The sequence below is a fragment of the Amphiprion ocellaris genome, chromosome 1 (genome assembly GCF_022539595.1).
Source record: "Amphiprion ocellaris isolate individual 3 ecotype Okinawa chromosome 1, ASM2253959v1, whole genome shotgun sequence".
NCBI classification, from domain to species: domain Eukaryota; kingdom Metazoa; phylum Chordata; class Actinopteri; family Pomacentridae; genus Amphiprion; species Amphiprion ocellaris.
Genome location: NC_072766.1, coordinates 17,955,970 through 17,979,736, shown reverse-complemented (window position 1 = coordinate 17,979,736; position 23,767 = coordinate 17,955,970). Strand labels below are relative to the sequence as shown.

General features: G+C 38.6%; 1 protein-coding gene across 3 annotated transcripts; it reads right to left on the bottom strand.

Annotated features, from left to right (window-relative positions):
• Window positions 1–5,472: 5,472 nt before the first annotated feature.
• slc7a9 (solute carrier family 7 member 9) lies at window positions 5,473–19,177 on the bottom strand. 3 transcript variants are annotated; one of them, XM_023292603.3, is made up of 13 exons: window positions 19,022–19,177; window positions 17,985–18,104; window positions 16,402–16,549; window positions 13,495–13,737; window positions 12,923–13,048; window positions 12,690–12,789; window positions 9,864–9,908; window positions 9,500–9,623; window positions 9,141–9,244; window positions 8,864–8,960; window positions 8,567–8,716; window positions 7,584–7,758; window positions 5,473–7,441 (listed from the first exon to the last, which is right to left on the bottom strand). In XM_023292603.3, exons 2-13 carry the CDS (start codon window positions 18,093–18,095, stop codon window positions 7,380–7,382), a joined length of 1,485 nt encoding a protein of 494 aa, XP_023148371.1. In that variant the 5' UTR covers window positions 18,096–18,104; window positions 19,022–19,177; the 3' UTR covers window positions 5,473–7,379. The 3 variants fall into 3 exon arrangements, with proteins under 3 accessions (XP_023148371.1, XP_023148372.1, XP_023148370.1); XM_023292604.3 differs by having other exon boundaries at window positions 17,985–18,101; window positions 19,022–19,174; XM_023292602.2 differs by lacking the exon at window positions 19,022–19,177 and having other exon boundaries at window positions 17,985–18,113.
• Window positions 19,178–23,767: the final 4,590 nt, after the last annotated feature.

Genomic DNA, 23,767 nt, shown 5'->3' with positions numbered 1-23,767 from the left:
GGACAACCAACGTTGGTTCACAAACAAGAATACAGAATGTGTCTGACCAAAAACCTCTAAAGACTCACTACAGCCAAGATAAAGACACAACTCAACTGTACCAAATCCACTAATCACTGCACACATTAGCACCATGTGCTAACTGTGGCTAAAGAACCACATTGACCAAGACAACTATCCAGTACAAAGCCCTAAAACACACCAAGAAACACATTAAAGATGATTTTACTGCTGGAAGCTGCAAGCCAACACCTAAAGAACAAATTAAAGCAACGGAACCAAACCCGGTTCTGTGGTGAAGAGAAGCAGAGGAAATGTTTGTCTGCAGCTAAATAAAGCAGGAAGACACTGAGCTGCTCAGGTGTTCCTGATAACACTGAGCTGCTCAGGTGTTCCTAATAACACCAAGCAGCCACCTGGACAGCCAATAGGAACACAGCTTACTGGGAGTCCAGAGGGCTGGGTTAGTGAAGGAAATTTAGTTTAAAGTTGAAGCAGAAAGTTAACAAAGAAAGTTGAAAGCCACCTTCTGATACCTGAAATCTCTGAGTTTTCACACAAAGAACCCCTGAACATGTCAAACTGGTTCCATAGTAGAACCATCATTGTAAAAACGTCATAGTATGGTGTGTTGCTCAAAAAACATTAGGACCCAGCTGTCAGGGGACAAACATGTAAGAAACATGAGAACAGAGAGAACCCAACCAGTAGGTCACAGTTTATCATCCCCCAGTCATCTCCTGAAGTCCATATGGTGAGAGACATCAGTATCTGGTTGTTAATTTACCAGAGGATGCTTATAATCATGCTGATGTGGTCTGTACTCTACAGTATTTTAGGGACTCAATAAATGCCTAAGTTGTTTTTTTTTTAATGCTTTTCAGTTTTTAATAAACATTTAAGAGCCTATATGTGATCAATAAATGGCCTTTGCCTATCTTACGAAAAACTCACTCAGAACTCTGATATGTTAACAGTACTAAATAAATCAATAAATACATGCATACACACAAAAATAAGTTAATACATTAACTGTGTTAAGATAAGATTTAGATTTTTTTTTAAAAAGTTGTTTATGTTTTTGCAGAATCCAGTATTGCTCACTGGTTGGTCATTACATTTTATTAGTTTGATTTCACTGTTTAAAATGATGCCACCTCTTTTCAGACAGAACCTGTGATAATAAATCAATACAAAATTTTTAGTTCCGTGTTAATAAAGCACTTAAAGCTTTAAGTATGGCTAAATGCTTTTTTCAGAATTAAATATATCACTCCTTAGGTGGTAGTGGCCCCAAGTTCAGTAAAGTTGGAAAGATATTCACAGATTCGGGCTTCCAGCATCAATAACTCATTAGATATAGGTTGTCAAAACATAAACGGTGCCTCTTTCCCATTGTTGCAAGGCAGACAATGTGCTACAAGCCCAGTTTTATCAAAAGTAGCTGTCTTTCAAGCTACAGGAATAACATTGGTGTCTATGCAGTGAACAGGGTCCGTCTGCAATTTGCAAAACCGCTGCAACAGTAAAGAGAGACAAATATTCAATAACTTCACTCTTATACATTGTAGTGTCACTAAAATCACTGCAGCCTTCAACTGGTTCCTGTTGACAAAGTGTTTTAACAGAAATGTAAATGCTGTAATTTGATTCTTTTAATGAACCATGTAACTTGAATGGATGTGATGCTGGTGTGACCACAGTGCACACGTCTGATGTTGCTCACAGTGGTCCAAGGGACGCTCAGGGAGTTTGTGTGTTTGCTCAGACTCATGAAAAATTACAGGGAACATTGTTTGGGACTCAAGCAGTTCCTTCTTTTACTCACTATCTCCCCAGCCTTAGAAAAAAAAAAACCTGTTCACACGGCACAGATGAGGCTGAGGTACACAGGAAATGTTTGGCTCCATTGTACAAGTTTGGGTAAACAGTTTTGTGGGTTGCCCAGTAAGCCAGTGGGTCTGCCGTTCTTTCTACAATTGCATTTGCTGTGGCGCTTTGCATTTGCCAGGCTCTACTTGCGTCTTCGTCTAATAGGCTCCACAGTTGAACTGAAAAATATTGAAGATCATCATCATCATCACCAGAAATGTCAGTCATTCCCTATTCAGAAGAGAAAAAGAATACCTGTGGAAGGTGCTGCTGGTGGTGGAGGATGAGGCTGTGGTGGTGCTTGTGACGTAGATGACTGCTGCTTGGTATTCTTTATGTTAATTGTTGTGCATTCTGTTATTAAACGTTCTTTCACACTGGCTGCCACTCTGATTGGTGAATCCAAAAGTTTTGAACTGCAGAGCCACAAGTGTAGCAACAGTCAGTGAACTGTTCTTTTCTTTGGTTTGTAGTCTGTCAGCTAAGCACCTGACAAAGTTCTGTGCCAGGTGTTGTAGCATGGGGGTGGTGAGTTGGGAAAAAAAAAAAAAAAAAAAAAAAAAAAAATATATATATATATATATATATATATATATATATATATATATATATATATATATATATATAAATCTGTCTATCTATCTATCTATTCTCTACGAAATACGAAATCTGACATACTACTAACTCTCAAAGCAAAAACAACAGCAAAAAAACCAAACTGTTCTGCGAAAAACAATTCAAATGAACAACACTAAATAGGGATCTCCTATCCCGGAACACTCGATCCCGCTGAGTGATTCACATAACAAACCGAACCAATCAGGTGATTTGAAGCAGTTGAGTGCTTCAAACGTCACTGAAGTGATTCAAACGTCACGAGTCACGTGACCAAACCACGCCTCGGCACAGTGGCTCGATACGTTTGCTTCATGAGCTACAGCGCATGTGTCGAAGCCTCGGGTATCAGAGGACCATCACTAGCCAGCAGCAGCAGCAGCAGGATAAATGATGCTTCATTTTGTCAAGTACGCTGTGGCATTCATGAAGATACACACACATATCCAATAGACCCACAAATCAAATCATTTTGTTATCCAAGGGAGTTTATTCTGGATGAATAATTTTGCTTCATAACAGCAAAAAGTCACTTGACTCATTGTGTAATGCACTCAAACCCCTAAGCACCCCTGACGCTAAATGGAGAGTTTTCTTTGCATCATCTCAAAAGCACCAACACCTCACAAAAAAAGCAGAACTTCTTGTAAAATTGGATAGTTTTTACTTTTTCTGGCCATTACACAAATGAAAAATATTGTTTCTCTCACCCTGGGACCCCAGTGCCCATTAAAGAGTGATGAAACAGAATGTAACCGCCGGTCTCTACTCAACCCCCTGCTGCAAATTTAGGAAGAGGAGATATGATAGAATCCGCTCTGATAATTATATTACTTTACAGCTTTGCTCACTGAATTACAAATCTCATCTCCTAGCCAACCATTTACAGGAGAGAACTGCAGATTATCAATCAATTTATTTGTCTTCATGTGGAACCTGTTGAGTTAATTCTGCAGGACAAAAGCATTTTTTAACAAAAAGGCCGCTGCACATTTAAACAGAGCCTGATACAAACACAACCAGCATGCTGCTTCTGCAAACAGTTCCAACTTAATTTGGCAGAAGTTTCTAAGCAGACTCTCTCTGCAAATGTCCAGTGTCCGCAGCCAATTCAGATTTACTGGCACCGACTGTAGAAAACCTTTTATACTCGAGATGTCACAAAGGACATTCTAGTTGTATGCCACTAGATGGCAACAAAGACTAAAAGGAATTTATACATGACAGTCCGAATCTGTCATTTATCTATGATCCACATGTCATCAGAAACTGATTCCTCTGATTTCCACATCTGGTTCTCTCAGATAATGTTTTAACTAGTCCGTTTTAACAGTAATTACAGTATCATTATTGTTTTTCCAGCAAATACAGCTGCTAATTGTCATGATATTGCATATTGCTTAGTAATATAAAATATTTTTGAAAATTTTATATGTACATATAAAGTAATGTAATGTACATATAATGTGTATATGTATATATATCTGGGGTCATGGTTGGCCAAGGCTCATTGGTCCAACAGATAAGCTACTGTTGCTCATCTTGCTGAAGAAATCAGTGCTGGTTCTGATAGAAAGGTGTTAGAATACACAGTGCATCGCAGTTTGTTGTGTGTGAGGCTACATAGCTGCAGACCAGTCAGGGTGTCCATGCTGACTGCTGTAAACTGTCGAAAGCCCAACAATGGGCACATGAGCAACAGAACTGGACCACGGAGCAATGGAAGAAGGGGGCCTGGTCTGATGAATCATGTTTTCTTTTACTTCACATGCATGGCTGGGTGCATGTCCGTCGCCTACCTGGGGAACACATGGCATCACAGGATGCACTATGGGAAGAAGGCAAGCCGGTGGAGGCAGGGGATGTATTGGGTAATGTTCCTCTGGGAAACCCTGGGTCCTGCCATCCATGTAGATGCTACTTTGACACGTACCACCTACCTAAGCATTGTTGCAGACCATGTGCACCCTTTCATGGAAATGGTATTCCCTGATGGCTGTGGCTTCTTTCAGCAGGATAATGCGCCTTGTGAAGTGGTTCAGGAATGGTTTGAAGAGCATCACAACCAGTTTGAGGTGTTGACTTGGCCTCCAGATTCCCTAGATAATCCAATTGAGCATCTGTGGGATGTGCTGGACAAACAAGTGAGATACATGGAGACCCCACCTTGCAACTTACAGAACTTAAAGGATCTGCTGCTAACACCTTGGAGCCAGATACCATAGCACACCTTCAGGGGTCTAGGGGAGTCCATGCCTCGACGGGTCAGGACTGTCTTGGTGGCAAAAGGGGGACCAGCACAATATTAGTCAGTTGGTCGTGTAATGCTTGATCGGTATATATATTGTACATTAAAATGTCATGGGGATCCTTCATGTCTTTGTAGTCTAATATATTGATGATGTACTGACATCTGGTGGACAATCCTTGGGACAGGCTGGAAACTCAGTCTCTCACTAACGTTTAGATATTAATTAATAAACAGCAAACATCTTACAGTGTTCCTCTAGTAAATAAATATATGGTGAAGCTCATGTTGTATCAGAAGTGAAACTTCAAGCTGATTATAATATTTAAAGCCAGTTTGTTGTGCTGTTAATAGCAAATTCTGTAATATGTGTAGCGCAAGTTGTTAGACCACCTGCTAAAATCAAACATCTACAACCTGGGACTGTGTCAAATTTGACAGGTCTTGTAACACTTAACAGTGAAAAAAAATGGTACGTAACGCTGCGATCAGTAAAACGATGAAATAGTCGTTTCTTTTGCATTACAACAGATTTGGGAGGGGGGGCTTCAGCTCAGTTTTTACCTGAACAAACAGCAAATGATGTTGGAGACAGAAATCTTTCCCAGCAATAACAGCATTCAGGCAAAATTAAATATATCTTACAACCACACGTCAGTGTGCACAAGTTTATGAATTTAGACAGCAAGACGGACAGCATTTACAGTTTCTCAAATGATGAAGTCACATTAGGGATATTTGCTGGAATCACAATCAGTTTATTTCCCATGCACACTTCAAACTGACCAAGATTAATATCTTTAATAAACAGAAACACAATGCAGCATCATTACAGCATAACCCAGAGGGTAAAAAAAAAAAAAAAAAAAAAAAAAAAAAGCACTGTTACAAAATACACAGACATCATTAAAGAATAGCTAATATTTTTGGTTCCCGTCAGGAACAACAACAAGAATAACAACAACAAAAAAAGCATTCCCACATCTTAGATGACCTGCCTCGCCTTTATATGCTTCCTTCCTTCACACATTTAAAATGTTTACCATGTCCCTTTGCTCAAGTGCAGATTCATGCATATCTAAATCTAACTGCAGCTCTACATCAAGTGATGTCAGGCAATCTTACAACATTCAGACATGTTTGAAGTGATTGCTTAAGACAAGTGCTGGTGATGTCTGCAAGTAAACTCCTGCCTCTGGTCTTTGTAATTTCTCTACTCTATCCCATAGAGGAGACAAGAAGCTTAATTTCTGAACCTGGAATTTCAAATGATTTCATCGGATCCTGTTACAGAGGTTCGTGAACAAAGTGCATGCACTTTTACTTTTCTCATGCAACTTTTCAACAGCAGTAAACTCTGATTGAGTGTGCCAATGCAAAAGCATCAAAGCACACTTACTGTTGTTACTTGAGCTTATTCCTATAGATTTTAGACACAAAAATAGATAGGATTTTTGGCATCTAACTTCTTCCACAGCTTGAAGAAAACTTACACAAATTATATATCTAAATGTGTGGCTTGATCGGGAATGGTGTGCTCTGTGTTTTGGTAGTGATTAGTCATACAATTTTTTCAAAATTCACTTTTAAAAACTGTATTAAAAATCCACCATGAAATGAATGGGAAGTCTGTTCTAAAACTGCCAAATTCTGGCTATCTTTGGAACTCTATAGCTCTGGTATATTAATATATATTCCGGTACACTATAAACTTTATTCAAAGTTTAAACAGCTCACAAAGCTTTGAATATTATTCATTTAAATCTGTGTTTTGATATTTTTCATTACAATCAAGTTTTATAAATTTTTTGAAAATCCAGAATTTTCCTTCAATTAGACCAGATTTTGGACCAATTTTGACCAGAAGCATTTTTTAAAAGTGCAGTTAAACTTGTCTCCTTCTCACAATTTCTCCTGTGGATGAACAATTTATAATAAAAATGTATAAATTTTTGTCTTCTTTCACCCAGTGTGAATCACAGTGCTGTTTTTGTTTTTCATAAATCACCTCAGAGCACAGAGTGTGCTGACCAAAACTATCATTGACTCGTATTATATTTGAGCCCCAAAGTTCTGGGTGAAAATCAGATACAGTTCATCTCTCTGGTCTGCAACAAAATCTATATAATACACAATATGTACATTAAAATACATCAGCTTGTTCAAAATAAGATTGTGCTTCACACAGTGAAAGGATTTTTTCAGTATGACTTACAGTTTTGGAGCTGTGAGCTTTTGGTTGAGGGACTAATCCTTAGTCTGCCTCTCTGCTCTTCTGACCGTAAGCAGCCAGTGACTGATTGATACTGGACTACACTTTCAAAGTTAAAGCTCAAAGATGTTAAAAGGTTCTGATCAGAGTTCCTGAAACACTCTGCCTTTTAAAAAATAAAATGTACCTATATAAATTATATCTTTTGTATAATTACGGTATGACATATGACCAGCAAAAGCTTTTTGATATGTGCTTTGTTAAAAAAAAAAAAAAGAAAAAGAAACCAAAAAAAGAAAAAGAAAGAAAAAGACAATTAAAAAAGTTATTATTATCATCAGATGTAGTAGTATTTCTATCTCACATTTTGCAAAACTGTGCAGGACATCTGTCAGGAGTGAGGACACCATTAGAAGCTGACCTTGTCTCTTCTCATTCAATTTTCTCAGGTGGACCTGCTTCCATTAGCAGCTGGAGATGCATAGTGATCGGCCCTGCAGGTCAAGCAGATAAACATCAACGCTGCCATTTATCTATTCTCCTGGGTCATCACAACATGATGCTTTTCAATCATTTTAATGTCTACCTTTCATTACATCACTTTCTGAATTTGAGAGAAACTCAGCTGAAACTTACTCATGAGTTTGCGTCCCCACTCGACTTTCCGGTAGACAAAAGGATAGTAAAGGATGAGTCCACTGAACATGAAGATAGTACAGTAGAGGTACTCCAGCTCTGGCTTATCAATGATGGGGGCGATCACGAGATAGCATGAGATCAGGACCACTATGACTGGTAGGACAATGGGCACCTTCAAGTGATCACACAAAGTGCATTACTTTTTACATTTGCTGCCAATAGACTGTGTCAAACTACTGTCACAACCTCATCTGAAACAAATTAAATATTATCCTACTGACAACAATCAACTTGGCTGTATTTGACTTACAACCATTTAACACAAATTCAGATCAAAATATGACCCAGCAAATAGTAATGAGACAAACACAAGCCTATCATTGCTTTTTACAAAATTAGAAAAAAACAAAAAAAAAACAAACATTTTAACCCACTCCCAACATTGGCAAGTGGTTCCCACATTCAATAAAGTTCTTACATAGAGCGTTTAGCTTTTGTTTGTGCCCAGGTGCTCTGTCGAGATTAAAAAAAAAAAAATACTGAGATAAATTTCAACAGGTGAATCTTACCCTGACAGTATATATTGAGCATAAATACAAGAACTCACAACTTTTAAAAGACGCAGCTTTTACAACTTCTGATGCCTGTATGCATTTCAATAACTTCCTGAAGGGGGTCAAGTGCTGATTGATTTTTCATGGAATAACCCATTTCTGTTATTGAACAGTTCATAGCTTTACAGTTGACAACGTTTTGCTACTTTATAAATGAATAACACCTTTACTTTATAACAAAATGACAACTGACTTAAAACAATCCCTGATGCACAACATTGTACCTTTGCTGTAGACTGAATGTGTGGTTTGATAGATACATATTGCATTCTAGGTTAGCAAGTTTGCTTAGCATTGTAGCATAAAACCATTGACTCAAAATGCTAGAAGAGAGGAGCTGAAACATCCTCTATCCACAAGCCTCACCTTTAGTGGTCTGTGGAGGTCCTTCCTGGTGAAACGCATGACTATGAGAGACAGCGCTGCCAGACCATAGAACGCCCACTGAGCAAAGCTGAAGTAGTTTATGAGGGTGTTGATGTCTGCTGGAATAATATAGAAAATAGCGATAATACCCTAAAACAGAGAGAAACCAAACAGGGAAATAACATGTTTACTAGAAAGAAAAAAAACACAGTGGAGAGTTTATCTATCTGAATGTTCATGTGATAAGTCAGATGATGATGTAAGGTAACATTTAACAGGTAAATCTGTGCGACTCACATTGAATATGAGAGCAGGGGAAGGAGTGTAGCGCTTTACATCAATATAGGATATGATTTTCACTATGTGACCTTCTCTGGCAGCCACATAGGCCAGTCTACAGAAAGAGAAAAACAAAACATTTTCATCACACTTTTATAGCTTTCTCCTTGTTGTTCACATTCTCACTTTCACTTTGAAACATTGCAAACATGCAAATCACACAGTTTGACAGGCAGAAAAAATGTGTCCTCTAACTGCTGCATTTCATGTATAATTTGACAGCTGTCTCTCTTACCTGCCAGCAGTGAAGCAGCTTCCATTGGCAGAGCCAAATGTTGAGAAGACAACAAAGAGAGGAATCATCCAAGCCACAGGGTAAAGGACTCTGTCTCCAAAAGTCTAAGGAGGCACAAACAAATCCTTCAGAAAAAAGCAAGGGAGTGGAATGAATGGACTGTTACTGATATTTATTCTAAAGTTCTCGGAAATAAACTAAAAAGTTTACATACTGTATTCATATGTAAAAACAATGACTGTGTCCTTTAGGAAAGTTTTTTGTTAATTATCTAATTTAACACCACACCGACAACACATTACAGGCTGATTCTAAAACTCAATGGCACTCGGCCATGAGAACTTTTTTGTTCTCCTTACCACAGCAACAGCTTGAGACTGCAGCAGCTCAGTGGTGGTCATGACAGTGAAGTAAGAAACATTGACCAACACATAGCACACAGAAACCAAAGGGATCCCAATGATGATGGCCAGTGGTAAATTCCTTGGAAGAAGTGAAAAATATATATATATATTAACAGGGGAACACTGTGCTGTGTGGTTGACACATTTTCACTGGATATACACTCAACTTGACACAATTTAGTCACAATCTTTAAGAGAACACCCTGTTCTTGTATAAACCATGTATGGCCTTGTTACATTTGCTACTTTGAGTTCTAAAACACTCATAACTATGACTCAGCTATAAAAGTTAATTGTAAACTGAAGCTCAAATATTTACCTGTATGGATCTTTTAGCTCCTCTGTGATAAAATTCAGTTGATTCCTGGAGAAACAATGAAAGAGAAAAATAAGAAATAATTCATATGTAGCTACTCAGAGACCCAGAAAAGACCAAGTTTACTGACCTTGCTCTCTAAGAAATGAAACACGTATGCTGTTTGTGTAACAGCTGTTTCATGGCAAAACTATTTGACATTTTGGAAATCAAATGGATTATTGTATGAACATAATAGTATATGGTTTCAGTATTAACAACTGGTCTGTGTTGAACCCAAGTAATGAGGTTGTTTTAAATTCACTGCAGGCATTTCCTGTTTCCTGTACTTTTTTCCCATAAAACCTAAAACATTATTATTGTTTTTAAATTAACACTGTAGCACATTGTTTGCCTGCCTTTGCTTTCTTTTCTTTTTTTTAATTGAGTCACATCAAAGGTCAAATTTAACTTCTTCGTACTTTGATGGACTTTCATCAGAAATGTCATTTGGCACACTGCTTGTTTGACTCCCACACTTCTCACATTTTCTGACCTGAAATTGTTAGTTATCCAAGTGTGGTACAGTGAAGTGACTTTGTGTTTTTTTTAAGACATTCACAGCAGTCATATTAAGCACAATCAACAAAGTCCTACCACTTACAATTTATGATAAAGCAAATTAAAAATTATGTGAAGTCAAGTCAAACTTGAGGGTTAAGTAAATTTAGCATAACTGCTTGCATTTATCTGACTAATTTCTTTTAAATATTCCTTGACTAATTTGAATAGTGATATTTGCCAGCAGACGAGAGGAAAAACTGTTTGATGTTTACCCTGACCTTTGGCTGAGCAGAGTCACCTCTACTGGATCTTTTATCTGTTTATTTCACTGTTTTATTGCTTTGCTTTTATTGTTTCTTATTTTTGATGATTATTGGATCTTTCATCTGTTTTATTTTACTGTTTTATTGTTTTGCTTTTATTGTTTCTTACTGTAGATGATTACTTTTATTATTTTACCGTAAAGCACTTTGGTTGGCCATAAGCCATAAGCCTTTTTAAATGTGCTATATAAATAAATCTGACATTGACATGAGATTTATTCAAACCAGTTTAACCTGAGTTTAGTAAGTGTAAAAATGTAAATGTGACATTTCATTTCACTCCGTTTCAGTTACTTCATGTATACAAGTGTACTGACTCTCTGACCACTGTAAACCCTCTCAGCATCTCAGTAACTGACCTAGGAATTTATAAAGTATTTCACACAAGCTTTCCTGTCTAATTGTCCCTATTGATATAAAGTGTTTGAGTCTATGGTGGCACAGTGGTGCAGATTAGTACTTTCTTCTCACAGCAAAAAGGTTCTAAGTTGGAACCTGCTGGTCAGCTGTGAACTCCACAGCTCTCTGTGCCTGTGTGGGTTTTCTCCGGGTGCTCTGGCTTCCTCCCGCAATTCAAAACATGCATGGTAAGTTAACTTGTGATTTAAAATCAGGCAGAAGTGTGACTGTGAGTGTGCACAGCTGTCTGTTAGCCTTGGAACGTGCTGGTGACCAGTCCATGGTGTTCTTGCCCAGTTTGAGCTGCAACCGTCTGCAGGACAAAAGTAGGCATGGCTAGCACATGGTTAGAATGGTAGAATGGTTAAATCCTGACACTTGCACCTGCTGCAGTGTTTCAGACAAAAACTAATCACTCACATAGGACTATCTATCAATGTCCTCTGAGAATACGCATGTGCCCTTCCAAATTGTCCTTACGCAATATAAAGTCAAGAACCTCAGCCAGGCTAAAATGCTCTGGCACCAGGAGGTGGAGATGGAGAGAGGTCAACTAAAAACTCAAAGAAGGTCACAGTACAGGACACCCACGCAACGTTGTGCAAATCCCAGTGTTTCAGTGTAGACACAGACATAAGTAAGGATGTGTCTTGTAGTCACTGAGAACAGTTACTAAATGTTACACAGGGTGTTGGCTGACTTCAGGTGCCATTGCTCTGTAAAATACCACAGATAGATTTTCCAGTTAAAGACGGGTTCAGAAAAGCCAATAAAACAAATTAACATTCAACCAACATGTCCCTTCAGTCCAGGCAAAGGTGGGGCAGTGGACTATGGTTATACAAGCACAGGGATGGTACGACACTGCTTGTTATCCTGTTTACTTCATCAGAAGGAACCTGTACTGTTTCTGGCTTTTTGAAAATGGATGACTGAAAATCTGCAATCCAGATATTTGAACCATCCCTGTATGGATCAGAATCACACAAGACCACACACAACCTGCAGGAAAAACTGTGTTTAAACCTGAAATCAATACTGTTGTCACCATTACCACCCCCACTGCGGTGCCAGACATTTGGACTCCAAGGACGTGACATGTGCTCTGAGAGACTTTAGCTTCCTTGGTTAATGATAACATTGTCTTAGGGTTGACTCCAGAGAGGGAAGGAGGTTAGAGAGTATCTATCTGAAAGCTGTGATGTTGGTTGCTTACTGGAAAACCATTTTTTACAAGCCAGTATAGCAATAAATGACTCATTATATCAGCTGAGAGAGTACACTTACATTGTATTACTTTAAAGGAGGGTTTGGAAGCAGAGTGTCCTAATCTACGTTCTGCTGTTTTTGAGAAAAGTGGGTTCAAAGTTTTGTGTTTTCAAGGATGGTCTAACATTCGAAGTGCCACTGTAACACTATAGCTGGGTTGTGTGTTACTTTGCCATGAAAATCATTGCCACTAAAATCTGGGACATAAAATATTACAGAAATTATATAAAACTCAGTTTGGATTTTTTGCGGGTTAGACTGTAACAAGGCAAAGGATATTACGGTTAACTGTTACCATCCATCATAGGCCCAGAGCCCGTTATAAAATGCAAGTCCAATTGCTCCAAAAGACGGTGATGCGCCATCAAAGGAATTTGAAAAATTCTCAGTGTTTCCTGGACACAAATACACAATAATGCACAAATAAATATTGTTTGTTATTATTAAATATCAGACAACATCATATGTATGGGCATATATTTTAAAGGCAAAGCTGTAAATCAAAGACTTAAGTACAAGAGGGCCCACCTTGTGCCAACAGAACGATGCCAGCTCCCACTATGACGAGAATGATTACGAGTTTAGCTGCAGTGAAGAAGTTCTGCACGTAGCTCGCCAGTTTGACACTCAAACAGTTGATACCGACAATTAAAACTGAGGAGAAAACAAAGAATGCAGTTATATACATTCTGACATGAGCATTTGAAATTAAATGTCTTTCAAAGAAGAGTTACTATCTATAATAGTTTTATTAGTATCAACCTTTGAAAAACAGTATAATATACTAGTAGATTTGCTTCTTCTTTTCCTGTGAGCACCACAATTGTCAGACAAGTCAGCTGTAAACTCTGCACCTTATAGCAGGTTAACTGTCTGTTTTTTTTTTTCTGCAGTTAGTAGCAACTAATTTGTTACTCTGAAATTAGTCATTATACTATACACTATATACTAACTAGCTAGAAAGCCCTTTTTGTCTGTGGATTTTTTTATTACTTATACTTTAACACAGTAATGACGTTGTATGCAGTTTTAATACAGAATACATCACTATACAGAATATTTATGTATGTGCAGTTTACTGTTTTTAAGCCTGAACTTACAAATAGCTGCTGCTGAAAGACACTTGGTAACAAGAGGAGGAGGAGTGCAGCCAGCGTAGAAAGGAGTTGAGGCATATTCTGCAAAGCTCAGTGTGATGATCGCGAATGAGGAGGGCTTCAGCACCATTACAGTGGTCCAGGAGTAAAGGTAGGCTACAAGGGGGCCAAAGGCCTCCATGAAATAGAAATATTCAGCCCCTGATTTAGTGATCATGGTGCCCAGTTCAGCATAGCACAGTGCTCCTGAGTGACCACAAAGAGAGAGGAAGACAAATTAATATCGTTTTTGGGTGGTTCAAGAAAAAGTTCTCAACATTTTAGTGGGAATAAACACTCTCAAAGTCAAAGTCAATCTGTTTATTCAATACTAATCCATGTTAATAACATTATCCCAGAGCATAACAATTCAACCCCAATGAAGTAGACTATAGGACTGAAGGGTTACTAATGGTGACGATTTAGTCAAATGAAACATCTAGAACAATTTTCACACTTAATTGTTGTTTTTATGGAGAAGGAAATACATCTGTGTCATGCTTTTTGGGTTTCTTGTAGGTTATTACCTGTTTTCTGTCTTTCCTGTTATGTTAAATGTTTTTTTTTTCCTGCCAGTGTCCTTGGTTTCACCTGAGTCTCATCGTCCACTCAGTCCGTGTTTGTATATGGAGTCTTGTCTTTCCCTCCTTTCATTGCCAGTTCCACCTGCTTACCTCCTGTTTATCTGTTTGCTTCCTGTGTTTCCTGTTTGTTCAGCTCCCTGTGTTGTTAAATGTGCATTCTTTAGTTGTGATCTTTGCATGAGGTAATTATATTATTGTTATTTTTTTGCCTTTGTTTCAACCTTTGTTACAACGTTCACAGGATTTTTCAAAAATGTCTTTTCTTTTATTTCACCTGCCTGTCTGCCCTGTGTCTACATCATTTTGGCTTTCTAAAGAATATGCTGTAAATAACAACCATATTGTGGAAGAGGCATTTTCTTATTTTTAGATCTCAGATTCAATGTTACTCCTGAGATTTCTTTGTCTATGGATGTCAAGTAAGTGTGGCAAGGATATCATGAGACAGGTGAAATAAAGTATTTTTAGTTTGTCCTACAGGTTCATACAGGCATGTGAAAGAAATAAGTATATTCCATAGAAACTACTAACTTGTTGAACATATTTTAAAAAGCAAACACTTACTGTTCTTTGATCAATTTCTATTAATAAAGGGGACACAGAAGTAATTTTTGTAATGTTAATAAATTTGAAAAACACACACAGATGAGTCACATGGACACATTTACATTTATCCCACCTTCAGATCCATAACAGTAGAACTAGATTAGGTGCCAGGGATTAGACATTTCTTAAGGAGTGACGGATGGAACTTTTGTATAAACCTCTGGTGTCTTAGGTTTGATGTTCTCTTTGCTTTTGAGCTATGTGGAGTTCTGTAAAATTTTCAGAAAAGAAAGTTGTGTGTCTATTCGTCTGACAAAAGATTGAAACAGATCTCCAAAGTATTTGAAATAAATAACTCCACTTTGAAAAATAATAAGTGCCCTACATTTCAGAGAACTGTCAGTTTGTCTAGGACTGGCTGGCTCAGCAAATTCAGCTCAAAAACAGGCAAGCTGATGTAAAGAGAAGTCTCCAAGAACTCATTACATTGTGCATCTGTTGGTAACAAAGTTCATGTCTTCATAAATCAAGAAACATGCACGCATCTGACCTGCATCGGAAACATACCAGGAAAAGCCTTTATTGTCCAAAAAGATCATTCCAGCAAAACTGCAGTTCACCCTCCAATGAACATATTGTGTATGCAAAGACTGGACCTCTTAGAATAATCTATAAACTATGCATCATACCAAAAAGTCTTTGAGGGTAATGTGAGGCCATCTGTCTGAAAATCGAATTTGAAGAACCAGAAGTGTTTCTTTCAGCAGGATAATGATCTGAAGCACATTAGCAGACCTGCCAAGGAAAGGCTCAAAGGGAAGAAATGGAGGTCTATGGCATGGCCTAGTCAAAGCCCACATTTGAAGCCCATGGAAATGTAGTTGGAGGATTTGAAATGACCTGTACATGCAGGAAAATCTTTAGGCATCTTGCTACTGAAGGACTTTTGCATGGAAGTGATCAAAAATTTCAGCAAGCTGCTGTCATAGACTGGTGGACAATTATGCAAAATGCCTGCAAGGATTTATTCCTGCTTAAGTCTGCTTAAGGGGTCAATACATTTCAGAGGCCACCAAAGAATGTCGCCTCTAGATGACCAAAAGTTTGCTTTTCTAAAAATGTAAAATTTTAATAAGAAAAATAATAATTTTCTCAAAAAAAAATAATAACATGGTGATTCAGATGCTTGCCAAGATAGGGGCAGAAGAGAGGCAATCAAGTCATTGCATTTTATTGGATCCTCCATGGTCAGAGGCTCAGTTGTGACCTCAGTCAAGACTAATAAGTGTGTGGAAACATGACATGAGACTGTGACAGAAAGTCCTGAAGGTTTTTTCTGCTGTTCACACATATTTGTGATTGTGAAAGATGTGCTTTAGACTTTTTTTAAGTGCATTTTCCTATTGAATCCTTTCACCTCTGAGGCAGCTGGGGCCTCTTGGAGATGCACTGATTTCTAATAGACCAGACATGTTTTATATAATCAGCCTCTTGTGTCCTGTAGTGTGTGACCATCACTGAACCAATCTTTACATCCTTATTAACAAAGAAAAGCTGAGTCCTACTACTCCTACAGTAGACCTGCCACAAAGCCCAGCAAATAAGGTTTAGTTGACATCAGCTGCTTTTTAACGTTTTTTGTCCACCATCATTCACATATGCACATGAAGGAGGAAGAAGATTAAACCACACCACTAAGATTCAATAAAAAGTGATGAATCGGTTGGAATGGTGATCTCACCCAGGGTGGCTAACACGCCACAGGCAGCCCAGATTAAGAGGCAGGGTCCCACGGCTCCAGAATACAGCAGAACAGACTTTGGAGAAATGAAGATGCCTGAACCGATCATTGTGCCCACAATCAGACAAATGCCACTCAACAGACCAACCTGAGTGAGAAAGATATGATATTTCAGTGTGGTAGTGCAATGAAGTCAACAAGTATGACATTATTGTATTGTTCAATCTCTGTGCCTTAGCCAATCAGTTTTGAAATTTATTAGCCGATGTGCCATGTGCCACGTATCAGCTTTAATTTCTGCTGGTGAAGGTCGGAATGACCTGAATTGGGCATGCCAATGACCTGATCTCAATCTCATGAGACTTGATGAAGATTAGATAAAGAGATGATCTAACAAGAAAGTAAGATTCTCACGTTGACGTGCAAACTGGAGGCAGACAATGTAGCAAACAAAACAATCAGAGCTTACTAATAGGTTCGATCAATTCAATCATTACAGCTTGTCATAAATAAATAAATAAATAATGTCCAAGGTATGATTCTTTTGTTATTAGGTCATTTACATCATTTTCTATTTTTGAATATCATCAACTGCTTCCTGTTTCATTGCACAATTATGTACACTGGTGTACGTGTTCCAAGGTTGGTGGTATCTTTAAGTTGAATGATTCACACCTTTGATTCAGACTGACATATAATAAAACGAATTTCCATACATTTTTTATGGTACCCAGATGGATGAACCCACTGACTTCTCTCCAGAGCCACACTGAGGTTGACACTTGTTTTCCATTAACAAGTTTTAGAAATGACAAAGGATTTCAGTGAAATTTGGTACATAGAGTAGATCCACTCCATCAGTATGATGTACCTAGACTGGTCATAGTTTTCACTTATCTAGTGAGTCATTCAAACTTACATCATGAACTTGGCACAAAATTACCATTTTTTAAAATTTGTCCATAAAAAAACAGTTGCACAACGCTTTGATTTATGGACAAAGGCCCACAAAACTATTGATCTCTCTATCCATCTCAGTCCAGTAACATTTTATGTGTAGTGCTAGTTTGTATTTTAGCATTGGTATTGTGAGCATGTTAGCAAGTTGAAAACAGCTTTTAGCTAAAACCCCAGTTGTACTTAAGTTCAATCATACAGAGGTGTTAGCGTGGCTATAGACACTTTGTCATGTGATTTCTGCTTATTTACTCATTTAAGTGGAATCTATGCTTTGGAAGAATACAAATTCATTCAAATGCTGACCTCTATTTTTCAGATACCCTGATATATAATTATTAGGGGGAAGTAAGCAGTGCCAGTAGTTTAGAAAAATTATCAGAATAATCCTGTTTCATCCAGTGAAACCTCTTCACTCCCCCTAAATGTACCTTGGAGCTTAGGGGGCCTGGACAGCAGTGCAGAGTAGATGATTGAGGATTTAATATGTAGAGACGCTTGTCGTGGTACTGCCTGGTACTAAGTTCCAGCAAAAAGGTACAAATGACGGGATTCTGCGGTGTGAACATCTAATGAAAGTCGTTCTCAGGAACTTACACACACATGACGGACAGGCAAACACTCACTTCTTTTTGGAGCACAGTGGCCTTCACATTCTTCGTGTGATTGGTGTGTTCAGTGTGGCCAGTGGAGCCATTCTGTGACTCCTTCCTCCTCCTGAAGCTGCCTTTGTCCATTTTAAACTGCTGGTGCATTAGAAATCACAAATGTGTGCACAGATTTTACCAGTTATGTTAACTTTGTCATAAAGGTCATCTTAGTTATCCTATCAATGATTATCACATCATATGCAAGACAAGATAAGGTTTACAGGGAGCATTTTTCCTGACAGCAGCAGTAAAACCTTTTTTTTATATGGTTAAACAATAAAATACACACAAGTGAAAAAAATCAACAAAAATCTACCTGAGAACACATTTATTTACATTGTTAACCTTGTGATCATACTGATTTTTCACTCTAAGTCGTGCTGATCTGGATCTGCAGCACAGATTGCAACTTTTCACTTTACTGTAAGAGGACCACCATTAATTCAAGGAATTCATTGTTCATTTATTATTAAAATGCATTAGGCAGTTTAGTTTCTAGTACATGCTCTAGTGGGGTATTTTACAGCCTGTGCAGTATCATATTTGTAATTTGTATAGATCATTCGTAAGTCTCTCAGTGCACATTACATGCAGTGAGTATCAATATTGTTATGTTGTATGTTAATGCTACAAGATGCTGGGCTAGTGGTGCGTTAATTGCAGCAGAGTAGCAGATTAGTTTTTGCATTTTCAGCAATGATCACCTCAGAATGCAATCCTGTCTTTTACTTTGTCAGTCTGTAGTCATTACAACCAGTTAAATGACTTATTTACAACTGGGAACACCTTAGAATTGTGAAACTTTTTTACGAGCAAAACAGGTTGAAGGTGAGACAAACATTAAAGTAGAGAGTAGGAGAACACTACGTTCAACATATTTATTCCCCTTGACAATGTTTAACTTCAAATTGTTGTGTTAATCTGCAACAAACAAGATAACTTTCTGACTTATTCACAAAAAGATGGGGAAAAAACCTCTTGAATGCATCATTTCAACAAAATGTTTTACTTACATACTGCTTGGAGTAAAACAATCTCAGTGAAGCTCCATGAAACTTGAAAGCAGCTATTTTACAATCCCAGGAGCAGTGACGTGAACCCTTCAAATGATGCTAAACCAGGTTAAGTGAAGGAGAGCAGGAATGTCTGATGCAAATAAAAACCTTTGCGTCCCTGAGACTGAGCCCACACTGTTGGTGGGAGGTTCTCACATCTGATTGGACATTCTGGATAGTCATAAATGAAAAGGGGGACGGGTTATAGCAAGAAGGTAGGGAGTGTAGCAAAGCTCTGAGTTAACCAGAGCTCAGGCTGGAAGTGTCCAAGAAAAGAAGTGAAAAAAAATGAAGAATGTTTTGGGTTGATGCTCTTTGCTTTTTTTTTTTAATTATTCATATCATATCAACAAAATAATAAACACATATTGTTTGACTGTATGAGAAAACAGTAATTGAGACTATGGCATTATAACGGCAAGAAAAGCATGCGATAAATGTTGCATTTTGTTATATTTGTTGCAGTCCCATGAGGAAGTAACAAAAGATCTGATACATTTTTTTAACACAGAAATCTCTCAAACACCTCCTCCTCTGTGAGCTTACCAAGCCTGACTTCCTTTACAATGCCTCTTTGATAAGGATATACGACACCCCAGCAGTTGCGTGCTTGTACGTGTGCGTGTTTGTAACATTCCCTTTCTGCTCTGCCCCCTCTTTTCCCTTTTGCCTCTTGTTGTCAGAAGTCTCTGTCTGCCAGAGAACATGCTCTTACACTGTGATGTTATCCTTAGTTTCTGAGCAGACATTTCTAACCATTGTATTGACAGATTTCATGAAATACTTCATCAGTAAAGGTCGAGCCTCTGCTTTGTTGAGCCAGGCGTCCCTTTGCTTACATGTGTCTGTGCTAAAATGAGAGAGGAGAGCAAATTATGAGAGGAATTTGCAGGACATAACGAAGAAATTTGTGTATATGTGCATTTGTGAATTAATGTCTGTTTTCGAGCACAAACTGTGATGTATATGCAAGCAGTGTTTCATCTTCAATTAAATTTCTTCAAAGTTTCAAAGCTAAGAATATCTTCAATAACACAGTCAAATGAAAGGTGAAATATTATGCATGTGCAAAATGCAGCTTGGTATTTTCTAAATAAATATCCAAGAGGTGACTGTGGTTGCTCATTCTAACAGTTATGTTATATCCCAAAAGTGGCATCTTCAACACAATGATACATGACGTGCAAGAAAAATCAGCGATTGATTCCTAAGGTTGACCTTCCCTTGCGGCTGCAGCTTTTAAAGCACTTGCTGAAATACAAAGGCAATGTTTTTATAAAGCTTGTAGGAGAATTTGACCTATTGTCACATAATCTGCTAACACAAGAACACATTGACATATGAACTCAGTTACCCGAGAATAAGGACTTATTCCCAAGGTCTCAGACATGTTCAGGGGAGCTTAGACCTGACTGAGTGCATTTACAGCAACAAAAAGCAGTCTTGGTAAGCCAGTGTTAGAAAATATTCTGCAAATAAAAAAGGGAGGGGGGAATAATATTTGAAAAAGCAAGTCTGATTGTATTTATTTATTTAGGTGACCTCTCAGCTTAACAGATTTTTAGACACCTGAAGCTGTGAATGCTATACTAACAGTCATTCATTAACATAAGGCTGAATTTTTAGAAAGCACAAACACTAAGAGTTCAAATGTTCAGTGTTTGGAGTGGTTGTACTGCACATAATTACTAAACTCAAATGATTCAGTGGACATCATGAATTTTGCAAGATATATAATGATGACATGCAAAAGTTTCATGGTTCATTTTGCTCAAAAGATAACTTATGGTCCTTGTATACATGCAGCCTTGGTGAATAAAACCCAAAAGAGGAGTAACATTGCCATAGCCAGGGATGCTTGGCCTGCAACAGAAGGTGACTTTCCATCACAGGAACTTGGGGCCGGCACGAGGTGGCATGAACGTTTTCATGAATGGCCCCCTCATCGGTCTCCATTGCAGTGTATGATCCAGCAGCTGTGACCACAACATTCACTCTAAGTTTACCAAAACAACAACAAATAGCAGTTACTGGACATAGTGGGCTCTGCAAAACTGTTTTTCAGGGCCGCTCAGACGCACCTACTGTGGCTTAGGTTGTTTTCTCTCCCCAAATATGCCTTTGGAAGAAGTTCAACAGGAGTGGATTTTGCAGTCAGAACATGCAGCAAGGTTCAGGTGGTCCGAGATGTCATCAAGTTCAAGCAGCGGAAAAAGATCTCATGTTGAGGTGAGATTTCCTTGCAGAACATTGGACTGTAGCATGGTAATAACTGTCAAATACTTTACCTGTCAGCGGTTTAAATGTTGTAGCTGATCGGTGTAAAATATTAGGCACCTCTTTGTTACTTCGTTCACGCATACAAATCCTGTTAGGATTTTGGGGTCTTCTGATTGATCTAACTCGTCGATCCATCCATTATCTATACACCGCTTAATCCTCATCAGTGTCACATGGAGGCTAGAGTCAATCCCAGCTGATTTAGGGTGGAGGCAGGAGACCATAGATATGCACGGGCCACCCTGGACAGGTCACCAGTTTATCGCAGGGCTACAAACAAGTACACCCACATTCACACCTATAGACAATTTAGAAATATCAGTTAACCTCAGTATGGTTTGCACTGTGGGAGAAGAAAACCCACGCTTGCACTGGGAGAACATCCAAACTCCATGCAGAAAGGTGCCAGGCTCAGGCCGGGACGCAAACCGGGGATCTGTTAGCTGCAAAGGCGACGGTGCTAACCATTGACCCACTGTGCACCCACTGACCTAACTTGTTGTGCAAAATATTATGAGGACAAGATGCTAAGAAAAACAATAGGTCAATAAAAAGCTACACAACGAACGACACAACAGAAAATTTAAAGAAATTGTCTTTTGGACACACCTCAAACTGTATACATTCTAAGCAATAGGATGTGTCTGCAGAGCCGGAGGCTGCACCGAGAGGGCTGTTTGTTTTATAACGTTTTATTTATTAGGGTCCGAGCACCGAATGGTGCGAAGACCCTATTGGAATGCAAGGAATTATTTATTATTATTATTATTATTATTATTCTTTTCCGGACTTTTGAATTGCCTTTTTGGCGGCCTTATCATACCCCAAAACGCATCAAACGTGGCATGCTCATCAGGCCTCGCAAAAAATTTGATATTTTATGGGAGTTGCGCATGTGTGTGGCAAAATGGCTCCATAGCGCCCCCTGGAAAATTGAAAATTTGGTCATTAGGCCAACTTGCACGATGTTTCATGTACAGCTACAAAATTTTGTATGCATATTCAGCACATCAGGAAACCCAAAAAAGTCAATCATGACCACGCCCTAACACCAACAGGAAGTCGGCCATCTTGAATTAGCTGTAAATTTTTCAAAATTAATAACTCATCGGGGATAAGTCCGACAGACGTCAAATTTGGCCAATATATGCAAACACGCGACCTGATGAAAAATTATCAAAATGTTCATTTCATTTCAAAGGGCGTGGCCATGGCGACTCCCAAAAAAATGGATCCTTCACCATGAAACAGGAAGTGGTGTCTAACTCAGCTGTACATGGTCCAATCTGCCTGAAATTTGACATGTGTGATCAATGTCCAGCCCTGACAATATCCATGTGGTTATATTCATTCACAGTCATAGCGCCACCTTGTGGTAGCAGGAAATTGACATTTTTCACACTTTGATGTACTATTCTTAGCACGTTGATCAGATTCACCTCAAATGTGGTAACATAAGCCTGAACACATTGATGATGATTCCCAAAGAAAATGGTGACTCGTCGTCAAGGGGCGTGTCTGTGGCATTGCGGCGAATTTCGATTTCTCGCCATAAAAATTGAATTATTAATATCTCAGCTGGAAATGATCCAATCCGGACCAAACTTGATGTGATGGACACCAGTCCGGTTCTGAACACATCCACATTCATAAATTTAGAAATACTCATAGCGCCACCTATTGGCAACAGGAAGAAATTGTCATTACATTTGCACGTGCCATTGCCTGATACTTTGTCATATGATTCTGAAAATTGGTCAGGTGAGTGACCACACATTGACGATGGCACAGTGTGAAGATTTTGACGATTCATAAAACGCTGTTGCCGTGGCAACGTATCGTTGCCGGAATAAACAAAGTACTTTTTGACAGGTTAAAAATGCTCAAATGCTCGCCAAAATTACCACACATATCTGGACCGGCAACCCATTTCAGATTTTAGGGAAACTGCACATGTGTTTGGCAAAATGGCTCCATAGCGCCACCTGGAAAATTTCAAACATTTACTACGGCCAGTACGTGTCACCTAGAATTATGAAACTTGGTAGGCTTATGTAACTCGTCAAGACACACCAAAATGTAATTGACAGCCATGCCCAAAACCCAACAGGAAGTCGGCCATTTTGAATTATATGTCATACGTTTTGACGATTTTGGGTCATTTTTGTACATTTTCAAAAGCTATAAACTCACATAGGGTAACACCGAGAGAGCTGAAATTCGGCCAGGATGTAGTCCAGGCATGGGTGATCAAAAGTTATCAAAATGCTCACCTTAAGTCTGAGGGCGTGGCCATGGCGGCCTCGTGAATTTTGATGCTTCGCCATGAAACATCAACTGCTGTGTAACTGCCCTAAACATGCTCCAATCTGCCTCAAACTTTACAGGTGTGATCAGAGTCCAGTCCTGATCACATCCATAGGC